This window comes from Hyperolius riggenbachi, chromosome 8 (genome assembly GCF_040937935.1).
Source record: "Hyperolius riggenbachi isolate aHypRig1 chromosome 8, aHypRig1.pri, whole genome shotgun sequence".
NCBI lineage: Eukaryota > Metazoa > Chordata > Amphibia > Anura > Hyperoliidae > Hyperolius > Hyperolius riggenbachi.
The window spans coordinates 72,294,025-72,309,245 of record NC_090653.1 but is presented as its reverse complement, the minus strand read 5'-3'; the positions used below and the strand labels follow the sequence as shown (position 1 = coordinate 72,309,245).

At 44.4% G+C, this 15,221-nt stretch overlaps 1 protein-coding gene across 1 annotated transcript in view; it reads right to left on the bottom strand.

Moving 5' to 3' along the window:
- Positions 1–12,259, bottom strand: part of LOC137528910 (cytochrome P450 2G1-like) — a 79,210-nt gene extending 66,951 nt beyond the window's left edge. The window contains exon 1 of the mRNA XM_068250674.1: positions 12,001–12,259. Coding sequence (XP_068106775.1) covers positions 12,001–12,180 — 180 coding nt within the window. The 5' untranslated portion in view covers positions 12,181–12,259. The remainder of the gene's footprint in view (positions 1–12,000) is intronic.
- Between the last annotated feature and the right edge of the window lie 2,962 nt (positions 12,260–15,221).

The window sequence follows — 15,221 nt, the reverse complement described above, 5'->3', positions numbered from 1 at the left end:
GCGGAATTTTAGTGTAATGTAAATGCAGAAAATAGGCAGATGCAGATTTTCTGCATTTTACATTACAGTAAAAATCCGCCGAATTAGCGGTTAATAGCAAAGCCCCCATAAGTCCTAGAAACACCAAATTTTCAGGGTTTATTAAAAAGAATCTCCTGAACAAGATGCAAAAAAAGTTTTAAAAAAGACCTTATAGTTTTTGAGAAAATCGATGTTAAAGTCGGGCAGAATTTCCGCGATTTCCGGCACTTGCATTACCGATTTCCGCATTCTGATGCGGAAATGCAATTTCTGATCGGAATTTCGGAAATTGCATTTCCGCGGAATCCGAATGAGCATCCCTAGTTAGGGACCTTATTACACTTTCTCTTACAGGGCTATGGAAACCGTTTTGCCCATGCGATAAAGTGAGGTGCAAAAATGAAATCATGCCTAGCAGAGGATGGTTTAGATCCATCAACCTCTGTGTTATGGGCCCAGCACGCTTCCGCTGCACCACTCTGCTTACGTTTGTATATAACCTTCAAGTTTAAGAAGGGTACATTAGTTGAAATAGTTACACTACTATCTATACTACAGCAAGGCCCTAATGAAGCTTTCTCTAAAGGGGCTATGGCCACCGATTGGCCCATGTGGTAAAGCAAGGCGTTAAAACCAAAGTACACCTAGAAGAGGATGGTTTCAATCCATCGACCTTTGGGTTATGGGCTCAGCACGCTTCCGCTGCGCCACTCTGCTGCTGTACAGCAGATGCTTTGTTGTAGGAAAAAGAGAGTGAGACCGCTTAGCCGTACGGAAAAATGGGCACTCCTTTGCCTACTTCTTTCTGGCATTTGTCATCATGATAGGATCATAGAAATATATGTAGAAATTTGATATATACAGGTTTTGTTTAAAGTGGCGTTAAAATTATTGGAGCAGACTTTTGTCCTCCCTCCACAAGACACACATGCATCCACATAAAATCATTTAGCAACAACTGTGTGCACAGTCTCTGTAGTGCAATCAGTTAGCGTGTTCGGCTGATAACCGAAAGGTTGGTGGCTCAAGCCCAGAGAGAGAAAGAGATGATTCTACATGGCTATCTGGGGTTCTATTTGGACAACTGTTGAATGTAAAAGGCAAGGCTGTCCCTGGGTGGGAGACTGTGCATGCAGTTGCTGTTGAATTATTTTATGGGGATGTATGTGTGTCTTTTGGAGGGAGGAAGTAAGTCTGCTCCAAGAAGTTTCAGCATGTAGCGTTGGTGGTATAGTGGTGAGCATAGCTGCCTTCCAAGCAGCTGACCTGGGTTCGATTCCTGGCCAATGTATGTGAGCTGGCTTTTGACATCCTACAAATCCCTAAGCAAGTTCATTTTTCTCTTGGGTATATCACAATGGTACATGCTAGGCTGGCTTCAGCATGTAGTGTTGGTGGTATAGTGGTGAGCATAGCTGCCTTCAAAGCAGTTGACCTGGGTTCGATTCCCGGCCAATGTATGTAAGCTGGCTTTTGACATCCTACAAATCCCTGGAAGACAAGACAGGAGGAGGAGGAGGTGGAGGGTAAAAAAAACCAAAAACACAAGAGCAAGATTAGCTCTCAAAAGAGCTGTTGTGGGGTGCTATTTTAGGAATAAGAATCAGCCAGGAGTAAGCTAACAAGCTTACAAGAGCCTAACTAATCTTTCCCTATGAGAGTCTGCAGCTTTCCCTTCACTAATTACTACAGGGACACGAACGACTATAATGGCCGGCGCTACTTGCCTTATATAAGGGGTGGGGTGGCTCCAGGAGATAGAGTAGCCAAATTGGCTACAACGGGCCTGCTAACTGTGATGTAGAGGGTCAAAGTTGACCCTAATGGTGCACTATGGGGGCGAACCGAACTTCCAGGAAAGTTTGCATGCGATCGCAAACCACCCAAAGTTCGCCTGGAACCATTTGCTGGCGAACCGTTCAGGCCATCTCTATCCACTGGTGCCTAAAGCCAAGTTTTTCTGCAGACTGCCTGATGTTGTTGAGAATGCCATTTACTGTGATTAGGTTCCGTGGTCCATTGGCTGAAAACCATCCCCAAAGCATTAGGTTCCCACCACCACGTTTGACAGTGGGGATGGTGTTCTTTGGGTTGAAGGCTTCTCCCTTTTTTATGCCAAATGGAGAAAAAAAAATCATTGTGACCAAGCAATTCAATTTTTGTTTCATCTGACCATAACACAGAAGACCAGAAGTCTTCATCTTTGTCCAGATGAGCATCTGCAAAGACCAAGTGAGCTTTTGTGTGCCTTATCTGGAGAAGTGGCGTCCTCCTTGGTCTGCATGTGTGGTACCCAGCAGTGTGCAGTGTCCGTTGGATTGTCTGTCTTGAGACATTGCCACCAGCAGAGCACAGATTCACCAGGATGGCCTTGGTGATGATCCTTGGATTCATTTTCACCTCTCACTATCCTACTGGCCAGCACAGGTGTCACTTATGGCTTCCGACCACATCCTCTTGAGACTTTCCACAGTGTGGAACATCTTGTATTTTTTAACAATGCTTTGTACTGTAACCACTGGAACTTGAAAACATTTAGAAATAGCCTTGTAGCCCTTTCCTGACTTGTGAGCAGCTACAATGCGCAGCCGCAGGTCCTCACTGAGCTCCTTTGTCTTAGCCATGACTGTCCACAAACCAACTGCAGAGAGCTGCTATTTTTCACCTGTTGAGTTGATTAAACAGCTGTTCCCAATTAATGAGGATAATTAGGATGCTTTATAACAGCTTGGACTATTTGGAATGTTATAGAACTTTTGATATTCCCAGACTGTGATGATTTGAGAAGGTATGAATAATTTTGGACTGGACACTTAATGCTCAATTGTAAATAAAAGCTTAGAAATGTGTTTTTCCCCCCAAAATAATGCCTCTTGTACATCGTCTTTTTATCTCTTGGGAGACAATGTAAAAAAATGACTTGCTGGTTGAATAAAAGTAACTTTAAGTCAAAATGTGCCAGGGGTGTGAACATTATGCATATAACAACAGTTCCCTCACAAAAGGATAAAACTTAACATTTATTATTACATTAAAAAACTAGGATTACTGTCATATTAGTATCTACATAGAAGGTTGACACAGTAGGTAATAATATAAAGAGTCAAATACTCCTCCCACTGTCAACCAGATAATAACTGTTACAAAAAAACCCCCACCATACATGAAAAACCCAACATGTTTCACTTCCTAATTGGAAGCTTTCTCAAGGGAAAAGTGCAGTGCATTAAGTGCATATAGTGTTAGGATGCATTACAAAGTTATTAAAAGCATTATCAATAGTAGCATAGCGTATAGGCTTATGACAGCAGCCAAAAAGGGAGGGAACTGTTGTTATATGCTGATAATTCAGGTTCTGTGTTGTGTACGTGTGAACATTATGAGCAGGTGTGTGTGTGTGTGTGTGTGTGTGTGTGTTTATGTGTGTGTATATATATATATATATATATATATATATACTGTATATATATATATATATATATATATATATATATATATATATATATAATATACACATATATATATATATACACAGGGAGTGCATATTTATTGGGCAAGTTGTATTATTATTATTGAACAACAACCGTGTTCTCAATGAACCCAAAAAACTCATTAATTTCAAAGCTGAATATTTTTGAAAGTAGCTATTTTAGAGGGATATCTGTGTGTGCAGGTGACTTCTACTGTGCATAATTATTAGGCAACTTAACAAAAAACAAATATATACCCATTTCAATTATTTATTTTTACCAGTGAAACCAATATAACATCTCAATATTCACAAATATACATTTCTGACATTCAAAAACAAAACAAAAACAAACAGTGACCAATATAGCCACCTTTCTTTGCAAGGACACTCAAAAGCCTGCCATCCATGGATTCTGTCAGTGTTTTGATCTGTTCACCATCAACATTGCGTGCAGCAGCAACCACAGCCTCCCAGACACTGGTTAGAGAGGTGTACTGTTTTCCTCTTCTTGTGAATCTCACATTTTATGATGGACAACAGGTTCTCAATGGGGTTCAGATCTGGTGAACAAGGAGGCCATGTCATTAGTTTTTCTTCTTTTATAACCTTTCTTGCCAGCCACGCTGTGGAGTACTTGGACGCGTGTGATGGAGCATTGTCCTGCATGAAAATCATGTTTTTCTTGAAGGATGCAAACTTCTTCCTGTACCACTGCTTAAAGAAGGTGTCTTCCAGAAACTGTCAGTAGGACTGGGAGTTGAGCTTGACTCCATCCTCAACCTGAAATGGCCCCAACCGCTCATCTTTGATGATACCAGCCCAAACCAGTACTCTATCTCCACCTTGCTGGCGTCTGAGTCGGACTGGAGCTCTCTGCCCTTTACCAATCCAGCCACGGGCCCATTCATCTGGCCCATCAAGACTCACTCATTTCATCAGTCCATAAAACCTTAAAAAAATCAGTCTTGAGATATTTCTTGGCTCAGTCTTGACGTTTCAGCTTGTGTGTTTTGTTCAGTGGTGGTCTTCTTTCAGCCTTTCTTACATTGGCCATGTCTCTGAGTATTGCACACCTTGTGCTTTTGGGCACTCCAGTGATGTTGCCAGGGCCGGCCCTAGACTTTTTGCCGCCTGAGGCAAATTTATATGCGACCCTGTTGACTATTTTGAATGAAACGCTTGATTGTTCGATTATCACGCTTCAGAAGCTTTGCAATTTTAAGAGTGGTACATCCCTCTGCAAAATATCTCACTATTTTTGACTTTTCTGAGCCTGTCAAGTCCTTCTTTTGACCCATTTTGCCAAAGGAAAGGAAGTTGCCTGATAATTATGCACACCTGATATAAGGTGTTGATGTCATTAGACCACACCCCTTCTCATTACAGAGATGCACATCACCTAATATGCTTAATTGGTAGTAGGCTTTCGAGCCTATACAGCTTGGAGTAAGACAACATGAATAAAGAGGATGATGTGGCCAAAATACCCATTTGCCTAATAATTCTGCACTCCCTATATATCTATATCTATCTATCTATACATACATATATATATATATATATATATATATATATATATATATATATATATATATATATATATATATACATACAGGTCCTTCTCAAAAAATGTGCATATTGTGATACAGTTCATTATTTTCTGTAATGTACTGATAATGATTAGACTTTCATATATTTTAGATTCATAACACACAACTGAAGTAGTTCAAGCCTTTTATTGTTCTAATATTGATGATTTTGGCATACAGTGAGAGTTCCTGGGGCCCCAGGCTGGCTTGTGCACCATTATTGTTTTTAAATTTTAATGTAGATTCCCATGCAGTTTAGTTAGGAGGGGGGCAGATGAGAGGGTATATCCTGCACGCTGGTGCCCCCTGCTGGCCATATAGCCATTGTCTATATGCAACTGAAACCCTCTCCTATGACTAGCTGAGTAGCTCAGCTTCTGTTTGAATTAATCACTGCAGACTAGGTGTAATGTGTATGTGCACTTCTTGATTGGCTTACAAGCAGCCTGCAGGCTTTATATAAGCAGCAGAGAACGGTTTGGGAAGTGAGTATCTCCTGTGTGTTTGGTAAGTTTCAGAGCAGTTGGGGACAAGCTCCTGGGTGTGGCAGATCCAGGGCTTGGCTGCGCTCACATATGGTGTTGCATGCTGGTTCTGGGGCCCCGGACAGTGAGAGTTCCTGGGGCCCCAGGCTGGCTTGTGCACCATTATTGTTTTTAAATTTTAACGTAGATTCCCATGCAGTTTAGTTAGGAGGGGGGCAGATGAGAGGGTATATCCTGCACGCTGGTGCCCCCTGCTGGCCATATAGCCATTGTCTATATGCAACTGAAACCCTCTCCTATGACTAGCTGAGTAGCTCAGCTTCTGTTTGAATTAATCACTGCAGACTAGGTGTAATGTGTATGTGCACTTCTTGATTGGCTTACAAGCAGCCTGCAGGCTTTATATAAGCAGCAGAGAACGGTTTGGGAAGTGAGTATCTCCTGTGTGTTTGGTAAGTTTCAGAGCAGTTGGGGACAAGCTCCTGGGTGTGGCAGATCCAGGGCTTGGCTGCGCTCACATATGGTGTTGCATGCTGGTTCTGGGGCCCCGGGCAGTGAGAGTTCCTGGGGCCCCAGGCTGGCTTGTGCACCATTATTGTTTTTAAATTTTAATGTAGATTCCCATGCAGTTTAGTTAGGAGGGGGGCAGATGAGAGGGTATATCCTGCACGCTGGTGCCCCCTGCTGGCCATATAGCCATTGTCTATATGCAACTGAAACCCTCTCCTATGACTAGCTGAGTAGCTCAGCTTCTGTTTGAATTAATCACTGCAGACTAGGTGTAATGTGTATGTGCACTTCTTGATTGGCTTACAAGCAGCCTGCAGGCTTTATATAAGCAGCAGAGAACGGTTTGGGAAGTGAGTATCTCCTGTGTGTTTGGTAAGTTTCAGAGCAGTTGGGGACAAGCTCCTGGGTGTGGCAGATCCAGGGCTTGGCTGCGCTCACATATGGTGTTGCATGCTGGTTCTTGGGCCCCGGGCAGTGAGAGTTCCTGGGGCCCCAGGCTGGCTTGTGCACCATTATTGTTTTTAAATTGTAATGTAGATTCCCATGCAGTTTAGTTAGGAGGGGGGCAGATGAGAGGGTATATCCTGCATGCTGGTGCCCCCTGCTGGCCATATAGCCATTGTCTATATGCAACTGAAACCCTCTCCTATGACTAGCTGAGTAGCTCAGCTTCTGTTTGAATTAATCACTGCAGACTAGGTGTAATGTGTATGTGCACTTCTTGATTGGCTTACAAGCAGCCTGCAGGCTTTATATAAGCAGCAGAGAACGGTTTGGGAAGTGAGTATCTCCTGTGTGTTTGGTAAGTTTCAGAGCAGTTGGGGACAAGCTCCTGGGTGTGGCAGATCCAGGGCTTGGCTGCGCTCACATATGGTGTTGCATGCTGGTTCTGGGGCCCCGGGCAGTGAGAGTTCCTGGGGCCCCAGGCTGGCTTGTGCACCATTATTGTTTTTAAATTGTAATGTAGATTCCCATGCAGTTTAGTTAGGAGGGGGGCAGATGAGAGGGTATATCCTGCACGCTGGTGCCCCCTGCTGGCCATATAGCCATTGTCTATATGCAACTGAAACCCTCTCCTATGACTAGCTGAGTAGCTCAGCTTCTGTTTGAATTAATCACTGCAGACTAGGTGTAATGTGTATGTGCACTTCTTGATTGGCTTACAAGCAGCCTGCAGGCTTTATATAAGCAGCAGAGAACGGTTTGGGAAGTGAGTATCTCCTGTGTGTTTGGTAAGTTTCAGAGCAGTTGGGGACAAGCTCCTGGGTGTGGCAGATCCAGGGCTTGGCTGCGCTCACATATGGTGTTGCATGCTGGTTCTGGGGCCCCGGGCAGTGAGAGTTCCTGGGGCCCCAGGCTGGCTTGTGCACCATTATTGTTTTTAAATTTTAATGTAAATTCCCATGCAGTTTAGTTAGGAGGGGGGCAGATGAGAGGGTATATCCTGCACGCTGGTGCCCCCTGCTGGCCATATAGCCATTGTCTATATGCAACTGAAACCCTCTCCTATGACTAGCTGAGTAGCTCAGCTTCTGTTTGAATTAATCACTGCAGACTAGGTGTAATGTGTATGTGCACTTCTTGATTGGCTTACAAGCAGCCTGCAGGCTTTATATAAGCAGCAGAGAACGGTTTGGGAAGTGAGTATCTCCTGTGTGTTTGGTAAGTTTCAGAGCAGTTGGGGACAAGCTCCTGGGTGTGGCAGATCCAGGGCTTGGCTGCACTCACATATGGTGTTGCATGCTGGTTCTGGGGCCCCAGACAGTGAGAGTTCCTGGGGCCCCAGGCTGGCTTGTGCACCATTATTGTTTTTAAATTTTAACGTAGATTCTCATGCAGTTTAGTTAGAAGGGGGGCAGATGAGAGGGTATATCCTGCACGCTGGTGCCCCCTGCTGGCCATATAGCCATTGTCTATATGCAACTGAAACCCTCTCCTATGACTAGCTGAGTAGCTCAGCTTCTGTTTGAATTAATCACTGCAGACTAGGTGTAATGTGTATGTGCACTTCTTGATTGGCTTACAAGCAGCCTGCAGGCTTTATATAAGCAGCAGAGAACGGTTTGGGAAGTGAGTATCTCCTGTGTGTTTGGTAAGTTTCAGAGCAGTTGGGGACAAGCTCCTGGGTGTGGCAGATCCAGGGCTTGGCTGCGCTCACATATGGTGTTGCATGCTGGTTCTGGGGCCCCGGACAGTGAGAGTTCCTGGGGCCCCAGGCTGGCTTGTGCACCATTATTGTTTTTAAATTTTAACGTAGATTCCCATGCAGTTTAGTTAGGAGGGGGGCAGATGAGAGGGTATATCCTGCACGCTGGTGCCCCCTGCTGGCCATATAGCCATTGTCTATATGCAACTGAAACCCTCTCCTATGACTAGCTGAGTAGCTCAGCTTCTGTTTGAATTAATCACTGCAGACTAGGTGTAATGTGTATGTGCACTTCTTGATTGGCTTACAAGCAGCCTGCAGGCTTTATATAAGCAGCAGAGAACGGTTTGGGAAGTGAGTATCTCCTGTGTGTTTGGTAAGTTTCAGAGCAGTTGGGGACAAGCTCCTGGGTGTGGCAGATCCAGGGCTTGGCTGCGCTCACATATGGTGTTGCATGCTGGTTCTGGGGCCCCGGGCAGTGAGAGTTCCTGGGGCCCCAGGCTGGCTTGTGCACCATTATTGTTTTTAAATTTTAATGTAGATTCCCATGCAGTTTAGTTAGGAGGGGGGCAGATGAGAGGGTATATCCTGCACGCTGGTGCCCCCTGCTGGCCATATACCCATTGTCTATATGCAACTGAAACCCTCTCCTATGACTAGCTGAGTAGCTCAGCTTCTGTTTGAATTAATCACTGCAGACTAGGTGTAATGTGTATGTGCACTTCTTGATTGGCTTACAAGCAGCCTGCAGGCTTTATATAAGCAGCAGAGAACGGTTTGGGAAGTGAGTATCTCCTGTGTGTTTGGTAAGTTTCAGAGCAGTTGGGGACAAGCTCCTGGGTGTGGCAGATCCAGGGCTTGGCTGCGCTCACATATGGTGTTGCATGCTGGTTCTGGGGCCCCGGGCAGTGAGAGTTCCTGGGGCCCCAGGCTGGCTTGTGCACCATTATTGTTTTTAAATTTTAATGTAAATTCCCATGCAGTTTAGTTAGGAGGGGGGCAGATGAGAGGGTATATCCTGCACGCTGGTGCCCCCTGCTGGCCATATAGCCATTGTCTATATGCAACTGAAACCCTCTCCTATGACTAGCTGAGTAGCTCAGCTTCTGTTTGAATTAATCACTGCAGACTAGGTGTAATGTGTATGTGCACTTCTTGATTGGCTTACAAGCAGCCTGCAGGCTTTATATAAGCAGCAGAGAACGGTTTGGGAAGTGAGTATCTCCTGTGTGTTTGGTAAGTTTCAGAGCAGTTGGGGACAAGCTCCTGGGTGTGGCAGATCCAGGGCTTGGCTGCACTCACATATGGTGTTGCATGCTGGTTCTGGGGCCCCAGACAGTGAGAGTTCCTGGGGCCCCAGGCTGGCTTGTGCACCATTATTGTTTTTAAATTTTAACGTAGATTCTCATGCAGTTTAGTTAGGAGGGGGGCAGATGAGAGGGTATATCCTGCACGCTGGTGCCCCCTGCTGGCCATATAGCCATTGTCTATATGCAACTGAAACCCTCTCCTATGACTAGCTGAGTAGCTCAGCTTCTGTTTGAATTAATCACTGCAGACTAGGTGTAATGTGTATGTGCACTTCTTGATTGGCTTACAAGCAGCCTGCAGGCTTTATATAAGCAGCAGAGAACGGTTTGGGAAGTGAGTATCTCCTGTGTGTTTGGTAAGTTTCAGAGCAGTTGGGGACAAGCTCCTGGGTGTGGCAGATCCAGGGCTTGGCTGCGCTCACATATGGTGTTGCATGCTGGTTCTGGGGCCCCGGGCAGTGAGAGTTCCTGGGGCCCCAGGCTGGCTTGTGCACCATTATTGTTTTTAAATTTTAATGTAGATTCCCATGCAGTTTAGTTAGGAGGGGGGCAGATGAGAGGGTATATCCTGCACGCTGGTGCCCCCTGCTGGCCATATAGCCATTGTCTATATGCAACTGAAACCCTCTCCTATGACTAGCTGAGTAGCTCAGCTTCTGTTTGAATTAATCACTGCAGACTAGGTGTAATGTGTATGTGCACTTCTTGATTGGCTTACAAGCAGCCTGCAGGCTTTATATAAGCAGCAGAGAACGGTTTGGGAAGTGAGTATCTCCTGTGTGTTTGGTAGATTTTGGCATACAGCTCATGAAAACCCAAAATTCCTATCTAAAAAAATTAGCATATTTCATCCGACCAATAAAAGAAAAGTGTTTTTAAAACAAAAAAAAGTCAACCTTCAAATAATTATGTTCAGTTATGCACTCAATACTTGGTCGGGAATCCTTTTGCAGAAATGACTGCTTCAATGCGGCGTGGCATGGAGGCAATCAGCCTGTGTCACTGCTCAGGTGTTATGGAGGCCCAGGATGCTTCGATAGCTGCCTTAAGCTCATCCAGAGTGTTGGGTCTTGCGTCTCTCAACTTTCTCTTCACAATATCCCACAGATTCTCTATGGGGTTCAGGTCAGGAGAGTTGGCAGGCCAATTGAGCACAGTAATACCATGGTCAGTAAACCATTTACCAGTGCTTTTGGCACTGTGAGCAGGTGCCAGGTCGTGCTGAAAAATGAAATCTTCATCTCCATAAAGCTTTTCAGCAGATGGAAGCATGACATGCTCTAAAATCTCCTGATAGCTAGCTGCATTGACCCTGCCCTTGATAAAACACAGTGGACCAACACCAGTAGCTGACATGGCACCCCAGACCATCACTGACTGTGGGTACTTGACACTGGACTTCAGGCATTTTGGCATTTCCCTCTCCCAGTCTTCCTCCAGACTCTGGCACCTTGATTTCTGAATGACATGCAAAAGTTGCTTTCATCCGGAAAAAGGACTTTGGACCACTGAGCAACAGTCCAGTGCTGCTTCTCTGTAGCCCAGGTCAGACGCTTCCGCCGCTGTTTCTGGTTCAAAAGTGGCTTGACCTGGGAATGTGGCACCTGTAGCCCATTTCCTGCACACGCCTGTACATGGTGGCTCTGGATGTTTCTACTCCAGACTCAGTCCACTGCTTCCGCAGGTCCCCTAAGGTCTAGAATCGGTCCTTCTCCACAATCTTCCTCAGGGTCCGGTCACCTCTTCTCGTTGTGCAGCGTTTTCTGCCAGAATTTTTCCTTCCCACAGACTTCCCACTGAGGTGCCTTGATACAGCACTATGGGAACAGACTATTCGTTCAGAAATTTCTTTCTGTGTCTTACCCTCTTGCTTGAGGGTGTCAATGATGGCCTTCTGGACAGCTGTCAGGTCGGCAGTCTTACCCATGATTGCGGTTTTGAGTAATGAACCAGGCTGGGAGTTTTTAAAAGCCTCAGGAATCTTTTTCAGGTGTTTAGAGTTAATTCGTTGATTCAGATGATTAGGTTAATAGCTCGTTTAGAGAACCTTTTCATGATATGCTAATTTTTTGAGATAGGAATTTGGGGTTTTCATGAGCTGTATGCCAAAATCATCAATATTAAAACAATAAAAGGCTTGAACTACTTCAGTTGTGTGTAATGAATCTAAAATATATGAAAGTCTGATGTTTATCAGTACATTACAGAAAATAATGAACTTTATCACAATATGCTAGTTTTTTTAGAAGGACCTGTGTGTGTGTATATATATATATATATATATATATATATATATATATATATATATATATATATACGTAACATTATGAGACTCTTTTCTTTGCTACTAATATTCTATTAATTATCATTACTACGAATTCAATTCATTATATCATACATTTCTTTTTCGCTTCAGTATCACTTTAAGCATGCCCTCGGGATTATCCAGCTGCTGAATGTTACTCACTTTTAGCAGTAAAGTCACAAAGTTTCCTCCGCTTAGCTGTAAAATATTCCCAATCAGAGGCAGGGGGGTCGGACCAGGTGGAAGCTGAACACTCCTCCGAAACCACCTGAGGCTAATAAAGGAGAGAAAAGCACAGAGGGCCAGCGCTAGATGGAGAGTGACATCGCTGGTAAACTCCATGCTGCTGAATGCACACACTTTTTCTTGTTTGGAAACAGAGTGGAATGTGATGACGCCTGATTCAGCCTCTGCTGACGAATCCAGAACAATATGATTTCTTCTCATACTGAGCAGATTAGGTAAGCATTACCTGGATGGTAAGGAGGCTGCTGCTGCATGGGGATCTGATGGCGGTTATTTCACAATAAAAACACACACACAGAGTAATTCCCTTTGACAACAATAAAAAAAAGTACAAAATAAAAAAAGCACCAAGTGTGTAGGAATCTTGACATGTAGCAGCAGAGATTCAGTTTAAAATACGTTTAGTGTTACACTTCACGAGCAAGTAAAACATTGATATAATTTCAAATATAAATAGGCAGGGCCAGATTTCTGGAAAGGTCACAGCGGCCCGGGACTTGGGCGGCTGCAGGGCAAATGGACATGAAGGAGGAGTTAGTACACATGAAAGAGGATAGTCAAAATGGGGAGCAACTCATAAAACAGGAAACTGATGCTCAAGGGAGCTGTTTATGAAAGAGGGGCTGCTGTACATGGACGGTACACATGAAATAGGGCCTGCACATGTAAGGGGAGGGGTGATGCTGCACATGTAAGGGGAGGGGTGATGCTGCACATGTAAGGGGAGGGGTGATGCTGCACATGAAAGGGGAGTCACAACATACTTGGCCTATGGGCACAAAAAGTATAAATCGGGCCTTGTAAATAGGTAAGCACCTACAATCACTCTAACATTCAATCAGACCACAAACATACTGCCTCCACACACTGCAGTAAAAAAAATCGGAGGGTCTTTAAAAAAATAAAAAAAAAAGAAATGGTTAAGCGTTGGAACCCACTAGGGCATTTTTGGCAGCGTTTTGGGATCGCCATCGATCCCTGACGATTCCCAAAAATGCTTTGCCAATGAAAGTAAATGGAGGGGATCCATTAGCGCAATTGCTATTAGGGGTAATCGTAATCACAGGACATGCAGTATTTTGAGCGCTTTTGCGCTCAATGCTAAGTACATAAATGCTGCATTAATCACTTATCAAAGCAATTATGCAGCGCCTGGGGGGGGGGGGGGGGGGGAGGGTACACGTGATTAGCTTTAAAAAAAACTTTATTATACTTACTGGTCCTCTGTATTTCCTTCTTCTGTCCATAGCTCCACCCACTAAAGGAAGAGGTCACAGGCGCTTCTCTGATTGGTTATAGAGAAGCACCTATCAACGCTTCCTTTAGGGGGTGGGGCTACGGACGGAAGGACGCCTGGTAAGTATAATACGTTTTTATTAAAGAAAAAAATGCAAATCGGAAGCGCTGTACAGGTTACCATACCGCGCTTCCAAGCGTCAGGGTATCGCATTTGCAAATGCCCTAAGAATCGCTGCACACAGTGCTGTGGCGATTTTAAAGCGCTGCATCGATCCCTAGTGGGTTCCAAGACTAAAGGCTTATACACCTTATACACACATCAGACCATAGTCTTTGGAAAATGAAAGAGCACAGACCAATTTTACCCCCTTCCGTGTAGTATGAGAGCCACACCTACACAGTCTATTCTATGGAGCTGAATTTCCCATCAGACAGAAATCTTTGCAAGATGCTGCACACAAAGATGCTGTACACATTCAAAAGATCAGTATCTGCAAAAGATCTGTTCCTGCCAAAGATCCGTTCCTGGAAATTGCATCTATGAGATCTGCAGATCATCATACACACCTTTGTTTAACAGACATTCATCTGCAGATCAGATCCACCAGGATGGATTTTCAGATCTGCAGATGATTGCTTGATCTGCAGATGAATGTCAGTTAAATCATGTGTGTATGATGATCTGCAGATCTCATAGACTATCATTGCAATTTGCAGGAATGGATTTTTGGCAGGAACAGATCTTTTGCAGATACTGATCTTTTGTGTCTGTACAGCATCTGTGTGTGCAGCATCTTGCAAAGATTTTTTTCTGATGGGAGTTCAGCTCCATAGAAAAGACTGTGTAGGTATGGCTCTCATACTACATGAAGGGTGGTAAGATTGGTCTGTGATCTTTCATTTTCCAAAGACTATAGTCTGATGTGTGTATGTGGCCTATAGACTATGAATGCATTTTGCAACAACAGATATTTTGCAGGAACTGATCTTTTGCAGATACTGATCTGTTGAATGTGTACAGCATCTGTGTGTGCAGCATCTTGCAAACATTTTTATCTGATGGGGAGTTCAGCTCAATAGAAGACTGTGTAGAGTATGGCTCTCATGGAATAAGGGTAAAATTGGTCTGTGATCTTGCCTTTTCCAAAGACTTTTATCTCAAGTGTGTATTTAGCCTAAAACATATAAAATCCAAGCACCAAAAAAAGAACCTTTGAGGTCTGTTAGCTCGTTAGGATAAATAGGTGTCAAGTGCAGCGGAATGTTTTTTTAAATTTTTTTTACTGAAACTGGCAGCATGCGCCTATGAATGCTAAATAATCAGACAGAACTTAGGCCTCTTTTCCACAAACTGTTTCAGGGAAGTGAAATGCCTCTCAAACTCTCACAACTGCTCACTGCTGCCTGGTAACTGCTTGTTGCTGCCTGGTAACTGTTCACTGCTGCCTGGTAACCGCTTGCCGAACACACAGCTGGGTACTTATCCGTTAGCCGGGCGCACCCGGCAGGTGGCGCTAATTACTATTCCCCCTCCAGGCCGACATGGATAGTAGGGAAAGATGTAACTCTGGTGGAGTTTTGTCGCCACCTAGAGGATGCGCCCGGCTAACGGATAAGTACCCACAGCAGAACAGTTTGTGGAAAAGAGGCCTTATACAAGAACTGAGTGTTGGCAGACCTGCTTCTTTGATTCTGTACCTGTGGTGTCCAATTAAGAATATATTGAGACAGCACCTGCATAAGACCTCTTTTCCACGAACTGTTGAGCTCTGTGCTCAGCAAGCAGTTACCAGGCAGCAGTCAGCAGTTACCAGGCAGCAGTAAGCAGTTGCCAGCAGGGCTGGGCCGAGGCAGAGGTGAGAGAGGCTCCAGCAGTGTAGGAGGGGGCGCACCACTCA